Source organism: Primulina eburnea, chromosome 14, assembly GCF_022965805.1.
Source record: "Primulina eburnea isolate SZY01 chromosome 14, ASM2296580v1, whole genome shotgun sequence".
Lineage (NCBI taxonomy): Eukaryota > Viridiplantae > Streptophyta > Magnoliopsida > Lamiales > Gesneriaceae > Primulina > Primulina eburnea.
The window spans coordinates 27,549,079-27,568,578 of record NC_133114.1 but is presented as its reverse complement, the minus strand read 5'-3'; the positions used below and the strand labels follow the sequence as shown (position 1 = coordinate 27,568,578).

General features: G+C 35.4%; 2 protein-coding genes across 11 annotated transcripts; both read right to left on the bottom strand.

The window, feature by feature from the left end:
* Positions 1–332: 332 nt before the first annotated feature.
* On the bottom strand, positions 333–13,648 carry LOC140812681 (F-box/FBD/LRR-repeat protein At3g26920-like). Of its 10 annotated transcripts, none has more exons than XM_073171018.1 (6): positions 12,407–13,648; positions 11,935–12,272; positions 9,362–10,373; positions 3,683–3,838; positions 1,630–1,987; positions 333–669 (listed from the first exon to the last, which is right to left on the bottom strand). In XM_073171018.1, exons 3-5 carry the CDS (start codon positions 10,289–10,291, stop codon positions 1,682–1,684), a joined length of 1,392 nt encoding a protein of 463 aa, XP_073027119.1. In that variant the 5' UTR covers positions 10,292–10,373; positions 11,935–12,272; positions 12,407–13,648; the 3' UTR covers positions 333–669; positions 1,630–1,681. The 10 variants fall into 10 exon arrangements, with proteins under 10 accessions (XP_073027119.1, XP_073027120.1, XP_073027121.1 ...); XM_073171019.1 differs by having other exon boundaries at positions 11,935–13,127; positions 13,272–13,648; XM_073171020.1 differs by having other exon boundaries at positions 11,935–13,122; positions 13,272–13,648.
* A 3,273-nt stretch (positions 13,649–16,921) lies between these two features.
* On the bottom strand, positions 16,922–19,500 carry LOC140812102 (ubiquitin-conjugating enzyme E2 28-like). The gene is made up of 4 exons (XM_073170299.1): positions 19,283–19,500; positions 18,737–18,864; positions 17,617–17,721; positions 16,922–17,246 (listed from the first exon to the last, which is right to left on the bottom strand). The coding sequence occupies exons 1-4, from the start codon at positions 19,350–19,352 to the stop codon at positions 17,103–17,105; spliced, it is 447 nt and encodes a 148-aa protein (XP_073026400.1). The 5' UTR covers positions 19,353–19,500; the 3' UTR covers positions 16,922–17,102.

Sequence of the window (19,500 nt, the reverse complement as noted above, 5' to 3'; positions counted from 1 at the left end):
TTTTTAAATTAACTATGTAAAAAGATATGAGTTACTTCATAGCATTTGATGCAGATGAATTAGTTTCATATTTAGAGCGCTCGTAATTGCTCGGGGGTTGTTTCGATATAAATTTAATTTAAGGAAAACTGAAAATAACCCTCAACAAGGAAGCGACTGATAGTAAGAACATAAAATGTTCGAAAAAGTTTATGTGAAACTTGCTTAACCCCCAAAAGCCCAGATGACAGGTAGTCAGTACCTGATTTCTGTCAACTTAACATGTAATTAGTTAATATTCAAGAACTATACCACCAAACCATTTGACATACCAGTGAATATAGGTCAAGAACTATACCACCAAACCATTTGACATACCAGTGAATATAGGTCCACAAAGTTCTACTTTCTGCCGAAAGTAGCCAATCCAAACACAATGTTTTGATAATAAACTCATCCAACACTCATCACTCGAACTTAGCTAAAGAGTGTGTTTGATAGTCAACCAACATACTCGAGCTTGTTTATTGAGACCAAACATAAAAGGATGCAAACCAAGTCCATAATGAGAAATGAAGGTGCGGACATACAACAGGGATCATTGTTTCTCCGCCCATCCGTTGCGACCTTTTCATCAATGCTTCTATAGGTTCGTCTCCATCCAACAGAAATCCCGGAACAGTCTCTCTCCTTGCACACAAAAGTAATAAAATTACGACACAATGTCAGATTAATTGATGAGCTTGAGACAATGAGTCATGATTCAAATTGTTTCCCTTCAAGCACTGCACGAAAATTAAAGTATTTTAGCACACTATGATTTCCATGTAGGGTACGTCTTTCAAAACAAATTCGTTCACACGCAGCATATTTATATCTGAGACTTAAAAGTAATTCAAGAATTAAATAACCATATCTAAGTATCTAACACGTGTAGTGTATATGTCCCAACTTGCTCGAACGTACTACCTCAAATAAGAGCAAGCAGCATAAGTAAATACGTATAATAGATTCGTATCGCATTGCCTCTGCTCTTATGTCTCGTCCTCTTTCGTTGTATAAGCCACAAAATGAGTAACCTATTATATTATTGATATGGTAATTTACCTAGTTTTATAAAAGTAGCTGACTCCTTTTGTGTAAACCAAAGTTGATAAAGGGCAAGACGCATGGATATCATACAGCTTAGGGACAAGGTGAGGCACACACCTTTGTATACGGGGACACATTAAGAGATAATACACAATAAATTTAAGTATCTCAAGAAAATTTTATTGCCCGTCATCCTCATGTATTAAACAATGTTTTGGATAACAATAAACAAATATTCATAAATTTACAAGCGAAAATCAATGACTATCAACAATATGTGCTAAAAAACGCCTCAAGCCTTTAAAACACACCAAGGATAGTGATATACTTGTCAGGGCGCATACTTGTGTATTTTTAATGAATACAGAGTAAACGATATTCCATGCTAACAGATACAGTGTAAGTGATATCTCAGAGCTTGGTTTGCCATTTGAATTGAGGTGAGCAGGTTAATTATTACTGATACATGTCTTAACACATGGCACATTGAGTTTATGAACTAGAAGTTTCGATTTACATACTAATCGCATAAAGAGAGTCCAGACAATAGTACCTTACCTTATGATGTTCTTTTCAAACTAAACTTTATTTTGTAGTTCCTGAGCCCTCTTCAGAAACTTCCTAAATTCAAATCGAAGCATTTTCTTTGTCCAGAAGCAGAAATAGAGGTGACGAATAAGGCAACTGTTTTAGAGGCTACATTAACCGTTTGCAATGCATAAAATTCCTTCGGATCCAACTCTTGTTGCTCCTGGCTGATATGAATTTTCTCCAAAACTTTTGCATTTTGGAGAAAAAACTTGACGAACTCCAGCGAGATTACAGAATAGCGGGATCCTGTAATCCGAACCTCTTTGAGATGATGTGAGACACAAGCCAAGTCCACATATCTGGACTTCCAGTCATACTCACACCCCTGGAAATGAACAAAGTAAAATGCATTCATTTGAGGATAGATGATTTAAAATCTTGCTCGCAGGGAAAATTGAAGAACAAGTAGAATCTTTTGAGGTTGCTTAGTGAAAAACAGACACTTCCTTTAACAAATGATCAAACATTGTAAGTGAAAACAAGAAGAATCTTTTGAGGTTGCTTAACGAAAAACACACTTCCTTAAACAAATTATCAAACTTTGTAAGTGAGACAAGTGAGAGATCACTTATCGTTTCTGGTCACGAGCACATACAACACACTACCTTTTATTTTTTCTAACCGGAAAGATTCCCCTCTTTTCCCATGGTTCTAAGTTTCATATAAGGGTGGCCGTTCGAGTTCGGGTACCAGATCCAATCCCATCATGTCAGTTAATTTTTCAAAATTTCGGGATCAGTAAAGCCCTAAACCCACCTATTTAGTATCGGGTTGGTCTCGGACAATAAATTTAGTACCATATTGGGTTCGGATACCCAACATATAAAGTAAATTACGCATCATACATATTTTTTTCATTTACTCTTTCACAGTTTTTAACTTTAATCAATAACCCAACACCGTTCTTCTATATTTCACTTCGGTGCAGAGTTAGGATTTCCAAATTCCACTTGACAGCGACTCGACCTCTACCCGTCGCTCTCTCTCTCAGACTCTCAGTGCACTCGTCGGACGACTCGACGGACATGCATTTCGAGGAATTTAATGTTTGAAAATACTTTTAGAATTGTAGATCTGGTTTACATTCTGGTTTATAACACTAAATGAAGGAAGCTTTGTGAAATCATTTCTGATAATTTTGAAATGTCTTTAGCTGCGTTAATGCACGACAAGATAGCATCAAGGCTTTCTTTGTTACATTGAGTTACGTTTGCGGTTTGAAGTTCCAAAAACATTGGGTACCCAGTCGGGTAGTAAATATTTTTTCCCAGTTCGAGTAGCAAAATTTACTACTCGCGGACTCAAGATACCCTGACCTGATGCCCACCCCTAGTTTTGTACATTCTGGGAACAGAATATTAATGTAAAGACATCCTATCACAAAAGATGATTATATCAAGTAGAATGCAGGCATCATGCACATAACCATCACAAAGCTAGATTTCATCATCATTAGTAACAGAAAATTCATCATGCTGGTTCAAGAATTACAGATCAGCAGTTATTGTCCAGGAAAAAAATACCGATTTCCCTGTTATTACAACGTAGAATCAATCATTCATATAAGGATGAGCAATAAAAACAATTGTTAAAATTTTCTCATCAATTAGCAGATCGAGAACAATATACTATAATTGATGTTAAAATTTTTCTCATCAATTATCAGATCGAGAACAATATACTATAATTGATGAAACCAAGGTCAAAACAACAGGTGGTACAGTTTTAAAATTTTGTTTCAGGGGCTGGGCAGAAGTAAAAGCAGCTCCAACCTACAGGTAGCTTTGCCTCGCAAAGGAGGTGAGAAGAGTCGAGACAAAAATAAAAAAGCTCAAAAACTGAACAATATAGAATCACCAGGCAATAACAAAATATGTGTGTGTAGGAAACAATTCTCTATTATCCATTGTAAAATAAATCAGCGAAAAAGGGAACCACACACTTTCACAACCTCAATTGCATGTGACTCCACCATCAACAAATCACTTCCCAAAGACAAAGCAAAATTAAAAGCACTTACCCAAGTGAAATTCATGGAAAGCATTTCAAGATTGGGTGTCAGCTTGAGTAAGTTGATTAAGCCCTCTACGTAGCGTGCAGTATATACCATACCTAGCCTCAAGGACCTTGTATTTGGTAAGTGGCGCACCCATCCACTCCAAGTCCTAGAGAGATACTAAAACAAGCAAAATATGACAAATTAACAGTAATGAGTAAAATATAAAAGAGAAATACACACGTGGATAAGACTGAAGGACAGTCATTTTACAAAGAAAAAGTAAAGACGGCAATACACTGAACACACATGACCACTAAAAATTATTTATAGAAAGAAAGAGTAAATATAGGGGATATGGCTCTCTTATATTTATGTATTTCCCCTACAGAGAAGGGTTTGGTTTGGAATTTTTCAGAACTGAAATGAAAACAACTTTATAGATAAGATTATTCTTCGCAACTTGTTGCCTAGTCAATAAAGTAAATAAAATCATAAACCATTGTAGGAGAAGTGGTGAATTCAGGGTTTTCAGGGTTCAGACAGGTTAATTGGCAGCCCAACCAACTAAATTGAACTTTTTGGTTTGAGAATGTATATAAATATGTACACTTTTGTGAACATCCAATACAGCTTTGTATATTAACAAGTCTACGAAAACAAACATGCATGCTTTAGTTGAGTATGGAATTGGATGTTAATAACTATGGCCTTGGTATAGAAGGAAACACAGTGCAGGTCAACCGACTGTAGGTTCTGTGCATGTGTAAAAGACAACTACAATAGGTTTTGTCTTATTTGAATCAAGTTGGAAGGTTAAGCAAAATGACAGCGCTGTGTGAAAAACATGCTCGGAAATTTTGTGAAATGAAATATATTGAGAATAAAGATAAAACTTTCTAAGCAAAACTCTTTGGAGAAAATTACAAGTGTAGACAAAACATTTAATATCTTACAATCTAAACCTGAGTATATCCGAGAAAATAATTTCTCAAACTCACTAAAATATAATGCTCATTTTTTCTTCTCACTTGAGTTGCTCTCTTGAGCTTGTAATACTTAGAAAGCTTGATGTGATATCTAGCAAATGAGCTCTATACTTCATCAGTTTTCTTAACTTCGGGACATTCATCTCCAGCTCCAATACTTGACTTGTCCTTGTACAATACTTGCTCATTGAAGATTATATCTATGCTCCGAATGATATTCCGATTTTGGTCATTCCAAAAACGATAACCAAACTCATTATCTCTATAACCATAAAGAAACACTTCTTTAATTTCGGGTTAAGCGTTGCTAGCTGAATCAATATGAATATAGGATAAACATCCAAACACTTTCAAGAAATAAATGTTTAGTTTTTTGTCGCTCCATACCTCTACGGGTATTCTGTAGTCAAGCGGTATCAAATGTCCTCTGTTGGTTAGATACATAATGATTTGGTAATCCAGAGTGCAATCTCATGCTCCTAGCACGGTCATTCAGGGTCCTGTTCATCCTTTCAGCTACGTCATTTTGTTGAAGGTGCACTAGGAATGATTTTTCCATCTTGATCCCATTCTGTACACAATATTTCTTGAACTCATTATCTCCGTATTCACCATTATTATCAAATCGTAAGTACTTCACCTTCAAGTTGGGTCTCATTCTCAACCATGACTTTCTATCTTTTAAAGTACTCGTAGACATCATATTTATTTTCCAGAAAATAAACCCAAACTTTGCTGCTCGAATCGTCGATAAATGTGACATAGTATCTTGAGCTTCCAAAGGATGTCACATGACATGGGCCCCATACATCAGTATGAACCAGCTTCAACTTTGCTGCTTTTAGTTCTCAACCATTTTTTGAAAAACTAACCTTTTTCTGCTTTCTAAATATACAACATTCACATAGCTTGTGTTCAACAATCTTTAATTCTGATAGCTTCCTTGATACAAGCATCTTCATTCCATTCTCACTCATACACCCAATCCTATATTGCCATAAACTTAAATTAGCTCCAGCATCCATAGCTGCTAATGTATCTCTAGCAACTGAAAGTCATATAAAGTGTTCAAGTTTCTTTCCTCAAGCAACAATCATGGCTCATTTGTTCACTTTCAAAGAACCATTACCAAAGGTCACATTATGGCCTTCGTCATCGAGTTGTCCCACTGAGATCAGATTACGTGTCAATTTTGGTACATGCCTTACTTTGTTAATTTTTCAGACAAATAAAATTGACATCTTTATCCGGATTATCACTTATACCAACTAGTTCCAAAGGTTTTCCATGAGCCAGGAAAACTTTTCTGTAATCCCCAGTGATGTAATTATCAAATACATCACGATTACCAGTAGTATGTAACGAAGCTCTGAGTCCATAACCCAAGAATCAACCTGGCTTTTTATTTTTAATTTTTTTGATCGAAAACTATGATTTTATTATAATAAAGATAAGTTTACAAGGAAAGCGGATAAGCAATCCGCAAGTCACATCACAATTTAGGGAAGGAACGCGACAACTACACTATCGTCAGGAGCAAATAAATTTTCAATCCCTAACCATATTTGAGATAAGCAGGTGATTAAACTTTAGCATCATTGTCGTCCAAGCCACAACTCTGAATTTAATCTTCTCCCAAACGTCGTCCATTGACTCTGATTTATCTGTGAATATTTTATTGTTGCGCTCCAACCAAATTGACAAAAAAATGCAATGAACTACGAAGTACCAAAAGCTCCCAATTCTTCTCCTGGTAAGAAATCCTCGCTCCATAAGAGACAAGTCCTGTGACCGTCTTGGAAAAGTCCATTCAAAACCCAACTCTTGCAGAACTTTGATCCAAACACCACTCGTGAAAGACAATGCGACAATAAATGGTCTTGATTCTCCTCTTGTTTCCGACCTAAACTACACCATTGTGGGCATAAGGCGTAGCTAGGCCAACGTTTTTGCAAAGCATCACAAGTCGGCAGTTTCCCCAAAGCCATGATCCACGAGAAAACTTAAACTTTATGCGGGATAGGTACTTTCTATATGTTAGAGTAGTACATGAATAAAGGGAAGTTGGTAACCGGAAAGAAAGAGGCGTAAAAAGAACTAACAGAAAAAGTACCAGAAGACTCCCCAAACCAAACTCGAGCATCCTCCGTGCCCAAACTCAACCTAACTGTATCTAAGACCCTTAAAAGAGTACTGAACTCACCCAATTCGACGTCATTTAGCGCTATTCTGGAACACACATCCCATTGAATGTTGGAATTACCCCGAAGATCGACGACAGAGAAGAAGTGGTTGTACCTTATTGCCTATTGGTAGGTCCCCGAGGAGAATTCATGAGACCTTCCATTTCGTTCCTCTTTCACCTCTCTATAGCCTTAGCATTAAAATCCGCTAGATCATTCCTATATGAAATAGGGGATTTAACAACAAGCAAAAACTCACCAAATAGAGGAAAGATGTCGCAATATCGGTTGTTACCTCTTTAAAACCAAGAGACTGCTCCTCTCCTCAGAAACACTAACTTAAACCCATTGACCAGATAGTGCAAAATTCAAACCAATGCATACCTGAAGGTAAGACCGTCAGCCATGGTAAACTGAAAGGCATGGACTTAGATAGTATGTTTGGCTTTATTGAGGCTTATGTGGTATGTAATGAGTTTCAATCAAAAGAATTTTTTTCACCCAAAAAAAACGAATGAGATTCCCTCTTTTGAGTAATGCACTAATCAACTTATGACAAGTCGTGTTAAAAAGAGAAATAAATTTCCAAGGACTTCTACAGGTCGAATTCAATTGACTAGTTTCACCACAGCTCCAACAATTCAAATTTTTTTCAAAAGTGCTTTTTTCTTTTCCATTTCTTGACTTGGATCTACCGCGACATCTGTTATAACTCCTTTCGCCACTCCTGCCTCTTTCTCTGTTCTCGAGATTAGATCAGATGTAGATTATGTCTATTCACCTGAATCCATCATGCGAACTTCTTCGACAATAATTTGATATCTGACATTATTGAATTGTAGTTTTCTTTTGCCAACAAAATTGCCAACAGCAGGTCGCATTGGTTCCCAATTATTTGGTAAAGATGCCAAAAGAACAGTGCACGAATCTCATCATCAAAATTTATTTCAACCGATGTTGGCTGAGAAACAATCGTGTCGAATTCATTGATATGTTTAGCCACCGAAGCACCTTCTCCATTTTCAAGTTGAATAATTTTTTCACGAGATGTACTTTGTAGTTTGCTGATGGCTTCTCGTACATGTCTGATAAAATGGACATCATCTCTTCTGTGATTTGTGTCTATGGCTCTCTGCCACGTTATGTGCCACGTTATGTGTTAAGGTCAATAGTATTACACCTAACACCTGTCAGTCAAGGAGCTCACAGTCATCATCCTCCATTGTTTCCGGATTCTTTCCTGATAGAGGTTGAATGGTTTATACAACTTCTTGCTATACATATAATCTTTAATATGTAACTGCAAGAATGAAAACTCTGTTCCGTCGAACTTGTTGATACCCGATCCCGATCCATCATCTCCGGCCATCGCTTCTCGAGCTTTAGCAAAAAATCTAAAAAATCTTTTCTGAGTGGAAAATCAGACTATGCTGTATCCATGTAGCATACTCAGAATTCTAAGAAATTTTACAAAAAGGCTTTTATACCAGTTGTTGGGTAATACACCGAAACGATGACGATCATGATGATAATATAATACAAAAAATGAAGAATAAAATTAACAACAGAAACACAACGATTTACGTGGTCTATCCAATATGCGCTGCTACGTCAACAGAGCTACTGCAAAGCTTTATTATAGGGAGAAAATTACAAATGTATACAAAACACTCAATATCTCACAATCCTAACCCGAGTATAACCGAGAAAATTATTTCTCAAACTTACTATAAAATAACACTCAACTTTTCTTCACACTTGAGTTGCTCTCTTAAGCTTGAGATGCTTAAAAAGCTTGGGTGAGATATCTAGCAAATGAGCTCTATATATATCAAACTTTTCAAATGTGAAAGCCAAACGCAAATTCAAACTTTGCTAGCCATCATTTGGACGGTAGTGCGGATGTTCGGATTGGACGACATATGTGAACATATGCACAATTTTCTTGCCTACAATTTTGGTCAAAAAACACATGTCCAAATCTTAACATCAATACTCAAAGCAATGATGATCTCCTTTCTCTAGAACATTCAGACTAACAGATTATAATAATAAGAACAATATTGGTTTAATTATCCATACGTACTACCCAGTCTCATATGAGGCACGATACATTTTTAAAAAAAAAAAACTAAACTCAATAACGGACTATGTAAGTATAAAAAAAACTCAGTCAGTTGTACAAAGACAAAAGGACCCTAAACTCTTTTAACAATATGTCTACAGTTTCCACAACCTACCATTATCCTTTATCTTTCTATTCCAAATTACAGTTAAAAAGAAAGTCACAAATGGCCTCACTAAAAAAGTGAATAACAACCAAATAAATAATTCCACCATAAATGCTGCAAATGCTCATATATTGCTCTGCTAGCAATACCCTTAGAATCTCAACCAAGAGTATGCCTGTAAAGTGAGCTCTAGAAAACATTTGTTAGCATTGAACATTTGTTAGCTCTAGAAAACATTTGTTAGCAATACCCTTAGAAGCTCTACAAAAGCACTAAATGTTTGTTCCATTGCATACATACCAGGGGAACCATTGATGGTAATGATAAAGCTTTTGCACAATTAAGAGCAGAGATCATTGCAGCCAATTTAGGTTGATAAAGTACAATAAACGTCTCATAGGACACATCAATCACCGCATGGTTCACAGATGACGTATTAGAGAACTCCCAACATATTACTGGCCCATTATAACAGAAGTCCACAAGGTTTGGAGTGTGCATAATTAGCCTGCCATGAAATAAATGTGGGCTGAATATATTACGGCGCATATTCAAAAACACGAACTTCTTAAGGTTTGGAGCTGAGATATTGAAAACTTCGAGAGTCTGCATGCGACAATATTCCAGAGATAAGTTCTCCAGAACACCACAATTGGTAAACAGTTTCTCAGTGATCTTAGCATCATTGAAATAAACTGTAACCAATCGCATACTTTTCAAATTTCCAAACGCTGTGTCATAATATCGCCTCACTGCTGACAAAGATTCAGAAAATCCAACGCTGAACGGAAAATCATCTACAGTAAATCTAGCCTCAAACTCAAGTTCTTTGACATTTTGCGCAGCAAAAAGACCAAGCAACAGATTAAATTGTTTGACGTCAAAATAATGACACAAAACACGAAGCTTAGTGACTTGAGGTGCCTGTCTCATAAAGAAGGTCTGGGAAAAGAATATCCAAAACTTTGATAAACACTCGTAATAACTCATCTGCAGATATGGATCCTGGAGTAAAAACACATTGAAATCAAATTTCAAGCTAGGAACCGAACTCCATATGTTCCTCCAATTATTTCCTAACGCACTGGTCCGGACAACATCATTGGCATCGAGAAACGAGAGAATGTGATAGAGAAGATCTATAGGCAGATTACTTAGCCTATCTTCACGGACTAGCTCGATAATTTGGGCACGCTTAGTACATGATCTTTTGTAATATGCATCCTCCATAGATGACAAGAAAAGATATAGCAGAAAGGATATGCTTGAAATATACTTCAATTAATGCGATAAAGCATACCGCATCAGCTTTCTGCATTCAGAAAATATAAAACTATCAGGTACTCAGGGAAACATCCACTTACAGAGCTTTAGCAATAGGATGCAGAATAAATCTGGAAAAAATGTTTAACAAAACAAACAGTGGTGTTTACACTCAATAATTAAACGACATATTATTTAAGGAAGTATCCATTCCTGAAGAATGGTAACAAAAACACAGCGAGCCAAAGTGCTTGTGATTAACTCTTTCGAACATATGGTGACGTTGAAAAAGCTATGTACAGACTATATAAGCTACAGTAATGCTGAAGATTTTAGAACTGGTGATACAAGAGATATGAAATAGATAATTTATGAAACTAAAATATCAAAGAAATCGACAGACATAGTCAAATTAGAGATTCTAGACTTAAATCGAATTAATCAAACACACTCATTTTGGTGCAAGTAACTAATGCAAAATTGGCAAACAAAATTAGTAAACTAAAGATGCGCATCACCATGCTCATCCATAAAATCCTCACAAGATCAAATTGGTGCTTGGGAGTAAGAATAAAAATTCATCTTCAAAACAAGTAAATCAGAAATATAATAAATTGAATTGGATCAATGTTTTATCCTTTTCGGTAAATTGTTCTCGGCATCACAATCGGCGAAAAAGCATTAACTTTGCGTGAAAAGTATATAATAACAGGAAGAAACCTACTAAGAAAATTCATTTAGTCTAATTTAGCATTAAATTTGGGTGCCATAAATTCAAATAGAAAAAGGAGATCCGAAGCACAAAATTTACAAACGACCTAACACTCGTTGCATGATTATACCCAAGCAAATGAACACAGATCCACTACGGGTCAAATAAGGCTGAATTGGAAAGAATTTAGGCATGCACTTATAAATAGATGTAGAACAAAGATAGGGGAAGGAGGGGAAAGAGGAGGATCTTCACGTTAGAGGGGGAGGCGGCCGCATTACAGTAAATAGAAAATAAGAATACCTAAAAGAAGAATGAAAGAAGGAAAGGGTAGGGAAAGAAACATAATTTAACTGAACAAAATTTACTTCAATTAAATTAACAAATCCAGTTCCTAACCATAAGATTTCATTTACAAATCTAAAGAAAGCGCATTTTGAAAAAAGAAAGCAAGTAATAAATATTTAACTGCAGTAATATTGCTCCAAAAAAATTACAAGTCCAATTGAAGAAAAACTTTTAGGGGAAAATCAAAATCACATAAGGAATTTAATGTTGCATTAATATTTAACGGTCGATGTATTTGTCAAACAAGTGTGGAACTGCTCCCATGCACAAGCAAAATTGTGTTTAAAGCCATAGCAAAACCTTGGCTGGATCTTGGGCTTTCTCCCATGTTCAAGGTGTACTATGTTAACACCCTTCATTCTCTGCCTTTTCTATCCCGTTATTCGCTTAGTTAAAATCAAATGCTTATCGATATACAAAAAACTATGATTGTTAGCCAAAACAAAACTTTATTTACCTATACTTGTAACAGCACAGAGCCCCAAATGCACCACCCACTTGGACATCCATAGTTAGACGGTTAAGCCCATGAGTCTGGGAAGAAGTGTACCTTACTACTGGTGCTCATTTCACCTTAGAAATAGTTTATCCTTTCCCTTGCTGATGACGTTGTCTCCAACAAAGCTTACCCATTAAGGTCTGATGTCCCTCTCTTTTACGGCTCACATAGCCAACAAAATCATACAACATTGCGCCAACAGCTTGATGTACGAGAGCTTCCCAGGTGGCCACTCCTCCAAGTACTTCTCTCACCACGAGAGTTTCTCAGAGGTCAATCATCTCAAGCTTCTTAGGAGATCAATCATCTCAGACTTCTCTCACTCATGCACACTTAACCCAACAATTTTTTTCCTTATTCTCACCATGACATGCAATATGCAACAGTACCTGTTATAAGATGGTGAAAATCTCTAGATTGAGAATTAAAATTTTACGTCGATGTTAAGGATAAATAATTTATTAGCAGACAAATTTTTCTGAAAAATGCTAAAATTTTGCAGAACCATTTCTTATGATAGAACCTGACTGCACCAGATCATCGGGAATCTTGGTGAATTGCATCTAATCAACACTTCTGAAAGGTGCACTTGTGCGTGTTTAACAATAAACACAGCTAGAAATTTTTCACGCATCAAAGTATAATTATATGATGTAGCACAGGAATCCCATCACAATTGGGGCTAAGAAAGAAAGAAGCCATAGACTGAAACAATGGCATAAATGCTCCAAAAGGAGTTAAGATAAAATTTACTTACCAAATATAATTTAAAGAATCAGCCGACCAAATTGCACAAGATAGAACAAGCAAACAATATAAACTACAAAAGACACTCATCGACATTATAAAACTTTGTACTAAAAAATCCAGCATGCAAGTGTAAGAAATTCACCCAAGAGCATCTCAGATCTCTTGGGATGAAAGACCCATAAAATTCTAGAGCAAAATATCAAACCACATCTATCCTAAATAAATTGTGGTCATTGGGTCGTAGCTTAATGCATCCAGCTCATCTCCTTCGAATCAAAGGAGAACCCATTTCACTTTCCACCATATTTCCTTCAATTTCCTGAAACACACAATCCACCCCAGCAGAACCATTTTAATACTAAAATTCAATCAGCGGGTAGGTAACGTTTATATGCTATAGCAAAGTGAATTTTAAGCATCCTTCTTTGTGTGTGGTTATGAAATAACTCCAGCTAATTCTATCAGCGCATACACTAGCTTCCTGAATTTCTGCTCTAAAAAACTATATAACGCAGATAAGATGAATGTCAAACTGTCATGCCTGAAGAAGGAATTATAATTACCTTACAAGATTGCAAACATGAAGAAATATGCATAAACATGAAGATAATCCTAATCATTTAATAATGACTATATACCTTTAAAAAGAAAGCCAACAACTTCAAAGATTTAACCAGCATATTCCCTTCAACTATCCATCCGGCTAAAATACAGAGGAATTCCCAAACGCAGCACAATTCCCAGGCAAGGCAACATAGGAGGGAGGCGCGCCTCGAAGTCATTTTGCTGGTAGTCATTGAAACTCCTAAATTATGAAAAGTTTCCGATAAATATATAGCAGCAATCCGCATCCAGACACTGGAAAATCCCACTGCTTTGAAATATTCATCATTTCGAAAGTGTTTTGTGGAGAATACGAATCGTATATCACGGTCTGGCACGGGGGCGCTCGCGGGAGAAGATGTTGGGGGTTGCTTTCTCTCAGCCTTTTATTTCTACTTCATCGGACCATGACCGTCAGCTGAATTGGGTAAATTACAGAATAAACAATCCATTTCTGAGCCCACTTTAAAGCCCAATATGTATTTCTTTTTGAAACCCGGCCCATATTGATTTCATTATGTTACTAAAATGGAAAGCCCAATTGGCCCAAATCAAAGTAATATTGGAGCAATTCCTGTAATCGTAAAAAACTCTCTATTTATCAAACAATATAATTTCCCTCAAATTTAGCACGAAAATACAACTCCAGCTCAATGCATGTTTGATTTTAATATTATTTATATTTATACATTCTATTAAATAATATATCAGAGTATGCAAAACCATCAAATTCAATTAAATATTACTGTTCGACAATTAACATATATAATATATTGAATTATTTTTCTATCGAAATTGCATACTTTCCTTTTCATTAAACTAGCTGTTTCCTACAAACGATTACAATTTCTTCTTCGAAATTTAAATTATTACAATTTTCGTACTTAGAAGCAATTACAATATTAACTCATTTTATTTAAAAAAAGGGGGCAGACCAGGGGCGTAGCTATAGTATGGGCTGGGCTGGGCTCAAGCCCAGCAAAGATTATCAAATTTTTTTTATATATAGATATATTGTAGTCCAATTATTTCCTTAAGCCCATCTATTACAAAAATAAAATGAAAAGAAAAAAAGAGAGAGTAAAAAAAACGATAGAAAAAAAAGCTTCTCTCTCACAGCTTCAGGAACGCCTGGAAATTGGAATACCATCTCAATAGAGCCTCAATTGGATCATTACAAGCTTGATGTATTTGAGGATATGATGTTTTAAGATATTGATTCTCTTCCTAAATTCTGTTGACCACTAGTTGGAAGAAAGAAGTCGAGGATTTATTTCATTATTGATAGACTGATTCGTTTGGTCTTGACTCTTCCAGTTTCCACTGCTACAACTGAGCGAGTATTTTCAGGGATGAAACTTTTCAAGACACCACTTCGCAACAAAATGGAGCTGGAATATTTAAACAATGCAATGATTTTGTATATTGAGAGAGAGACTGCTCATAACATTGATATATATTACATAATTGATATATTTGATCTTTTTGAAAAATCGAAGGTTGCGACTAAAGTAGTGTTTATTTAAGTTACTCTCTTTCGAGTAAGTTTTTTTTTTTAATTATGCGTACTCTTTCATATGATTAATGTTTGAACTTATGGAAAATATTCATCTAGATTTGATGATTATATTGTGAAAATCATGGATTGCACTTGATCTTTATGTCATGTGGAAAATGTCGTATTGATTTCTAGATTAATTTTTTTTTAATTTTCTAGCCCCCCATATTTTGAAATTCTGGCTACGCCCCTGGGGCAGACTAAATGTATAAACGAACCAAGCAGGTTCGAAAAATATTTATTAGTTTGTATGAAAATGTTAGAATTTTTTTCGCTCCGAACTCGAGTCTAAATTATTTTGTTCGATTGTTCGAGAGCTTTAATATTTTTTATTAATATAATATAATTATATGTTAAATAACAAAAATTTCAATCATTTCAAGTACTTATTAGTTAGAGAACATGTTCGAATCTTTCGAGCCGAGCTCGATTTTCAATTCATGAATCTGAGCAAAAAGTTTTGTATTTTTCAAACGTTTTCAACTCGAATATAACTAATTTGAGTCGAATTGCTAAAACAAGCTAAAGCCACGAAGCTCCATTTCTGGCCGACGTCGTGTGGCTTTCATCACAGTCTGAGTTTAGCAATGGAAGACGAAACATGATATTAATGCATACAATTTATTTTTGTATATTTTCTTTAAATCGAGTAAAAATGATTTGTTTTACATTTAAAAATTTAAATGGAAGTAAAAAGTAAAAATAGCAGATTGCCAATTACTTTTTACTTTTTACTTCCATTGAATATAATTGCAGATTACCTAGCATATTCTTTGTTTGACATGCCATTGCCGAATTACAAAAACACCACAAAAGGAGATTGATGGTACGTTACCCAAGTCGTATCGAATCGAAACAGTTTGTAAGCACATGTAAAAAATGTAGAAATAATTTATTATTTCTAATACTCTAATAAAGGTGGCTCGAGTTTGAATGCTAAATTTTGTACCACTAAATTATTTTAAGCTTTTCGTTTTTTGTTCAAATTAATTGTACCGAACTCGAGTCAAAATTATTTTGTCGATAGTTTTTCAAGTCGCTCGTGCGCTTTATTATTTTATTAATATAAATTATATATACATTTCAAGCTTTTCAGAAGTTTCGAGCTCAACTCTTAATATCCAAGCAATAGTCCAAATAAACTCGTGAATAAAATTTAACATTTCGAGCCTAACGCAAACTCGAACTTCATTTCGAGTCGAACACGAGCCAAAAAATCTAAAATTTTCTAGTTTCGAGTCGAGCTTTAATGTACTTAATTGGAATCAAATTCGAACTTTACATTTTTACTGATATTTGGTTCGATTTGATTTCTTTACACGTTTGACCCATAGTGTTAATAAGTCAATTAAAGGGTAAAAAAGATGAACCATACACCTGATCTCACCTGACCTGCTGGACCTGGGCCTGACTTTTTATTATTTATTTGTTACGTATTCCGTTAGTACTTTTCCTTCTTCTAAAGCGGGCCAAAGACGAATGGGGACCCTTCACTCAAAAAGTAAGACAAGTAGCCCAACAATCATCACAGCTTGTTTATTTGCCAACAAAAGTTTACACACACACACACACACACACAAAAGATATCTATAAAAAGTTTAAGAGAATTAATTTTGATCCACTCTTCCACAAAAAATAGATATCGTTTTAAAAATAAACAAACGTGGAGAAACTCATTGCAGAAAAAAATCCATTCGATGTCATCTCAAGAAAAAAAGAAAACAAAGAGAGATACCGATGGACGTCCTCTCAACAAGAACAAGCATATATATCATCAAATCAACACATCAATCCTCAGTTGGAAATATAATAAACATTCAAATTTAGAAGTATGAATTCATCATTGAATTGTAACTTTAATTATAATCACCATATATATTCACATGAATTACTTTTTAAGTTCATGATTTATGAACTTTTATGCTTTTAATAGTAACTTTTGTAAGAAAAAAAAGTAGATTTGTAATATCTAATTTGATCAAGAAAATGTTAAATACTGTTCAAATATGATTTTCATTCAAAACGAATGAATATTTTAAATTAAAACAGAATGAATTAGTGTTCAACGAACTTCATATAATTATTTAATTACCCGAGTTGTCTCCGAAATACACAGATCAATAGCCATAATAAAACTTCCCAATACATATGTAATTAACGAAAAAGTTAAACATAAAATCAACCAGATCCTTTGTCCACAGAGAGGGTAATAGAGTAGGCTAGGATTGTACATTTGTCCAATACAAAGAACAGAGAAAATGCATATAATTTCTACACAGTTCAAGCCACAGCATTACAGATGATGGCACTAACCCATTGCATATTTCTGAGTCCAGCTCCTTGCAGTTTGCTCATATTTGGCACGGTCCGTTTTATACATATGAGCGATTTCCGGTACCAGTGGATCATCAGGATTTGGATCCGTCAAAAGAGAGCAAATGGAGAGCAAAACCTGAATATAATCAAGTCAAATAACTACCTTAAATGAAAAGAACTCGAGATCGCTACAGTGTAAAAGGAGATAGCTAGCAAATTAGTATTTTTCTTCAACAGAAAAAAGACTTAATATGACAATACTAAAATTGGCAGCACTATGTCATTGTTGCCCCTTTTTGTTTTTTGTCAGCCACAAAAACAATTTCCCAAACTCAGTTCAAGAAGGAGGTCCCAACTCTGAGATCAATTATTCAAAGTTGGGCTTAACCGGCATGCACACTTGTGATTAAGGTAGGAAAAAATTAGGATGATTTCAGAAGAAATTCCGGTTTGCTATAAGGAAAGTTATGTGATAAGAAAAAAGTTTCCGGACAAAGAATATTAACCTTAGAAATAGTTAGGGCAGGACTCCACTGCTCCTTCAAGATATCAAGGCAAATACTGCCATTGCTGTTTATGTTTGGGTGAAAAACTTTTGTCCTGAACGCCACCTGCGAAATAAATACAGAGAAAATGAACTTCTCTATAAGCAACACTGCAAAGACAAATTAACATCGTGGTGTAGTTGATTGCCCTGACAGTTGGAACTATCATAAACTGGAAATAAAAAAACAAACTTGATACAAAAAACAGCCATCAATGAATTTGTTAGTTTTTGTGATTACCGATTAATAAAAGCTAAAACAAAACTGGGATTCAAAACAAAAATAGACATGCAAAGAATTCTACCGGCTATGCAATGCGCGACAGGAGAGTACCGCTGGTTAGTGGTTATTTTTCACCTGGAATGCCAGGTGTAAACATTTACCCCATCCATTAATCACCTTAGTTCTCAGCACCAGCCAACAGCATTCATTTCTGTTGTTCTGATGGCATCAACTCAATATTCTACGATTGTTATTATTTGCATTTATATAGGAAGAATGCACAAGGTAATGCCCAATATTTTCTTTATTTCGGTCAACTCCAGGAGAACTATAGTTACTGCATCTATTTTTTCACAATACAAATGCAAAAAGAATCCACTAGCTATTTTCTGCAACACATAAATATAAATATTCTTTTAATTCACTACACCTCTAATGACACTACCAAACCGTAACAAAAACTGGCGGGACATCTAAAAATCTTGATGAGGGTCAAAATCACTGGAAGTATTAAATCTCAGCTACAACATATACAGAAAAATCACACAAATTTGGATAAAGCGAATGTACGAAAACTTGTACACATAGTCAGACTCAGAATATTATGCGAAAAAGATGATGGCCATCCACAGAGCTATATTCTTATACAATACTAAAGCTTCAGCTGATGGATCCACAAAATTGCCTCCCAATTAAATAAATTGTTTTGTCTTATTCTCCTACAGAATCCTGGCACACACTAAATCAAGAGGTGATGCTAGAAAGAACCATAAAAGAATCCATACAGAATGGCGGTTGAGGTACTCGTCTTCTGCAAGCGCGAACCAACCGTTCTAAAGAAAATTTACGATTCACATACCTTCGGAGGTTTGAATGGATAATCAGGGGGGAAATGAATAGTGACTAGAAAAACTCCTCCTGCATAAGGGCTATCTTGAGGCCCCATTATTGTTGCTTGCCAGTGAAACATATCCTCCCCAACTGGACCTGCCAATGTCAAAATAACAAAAAGAACGTCAACATCTCCATCTATAGAAAACATTTACATATTACTATCACCTACAACCTTGATCAACAGTTGGTGGTAAAAACATACGAATGAAAATGCCAACTCATACACTACTTCATGGAGAAAAAGAACAGTATATGAAGTGTTTGAATGATTCTCCAATTTTAAAATCGTATGCCGATCTACCAATTTAGTAAGCACCAACGGTTAACTAATCAAACATGAAAAACAAATCTTCCACCTAATCCTTGTTAATGCATCATGGTCACTTAGTAAGACTCGAAGCGTCAAAGTTCTTCATGGAAACCCACAGATCAACAACCGAAACGCTTTATAATCGCATCAAACCAAAAAAGAGACACAAAATTAAAACAAAAACAGGGTAAGAAAGAGTACCAGCGCTACACGAAGTCGGTGGATCTTTCTGGAGATCCTTGAGCTCCTTCAAAATCCGTTTCGAAGCCATTCAACAAATCGGAATCTCCGATCTGGTAACTGTAATTCAGACTAAAAAGAAGAGGCAACAAAGGGAAAGTGGTGAGACAATGCGAAATTTGTGAGAGAGAGAAAGAGAGATGTGGCTGTGCTGACCCGATGAATTCGATTGGAAGAAA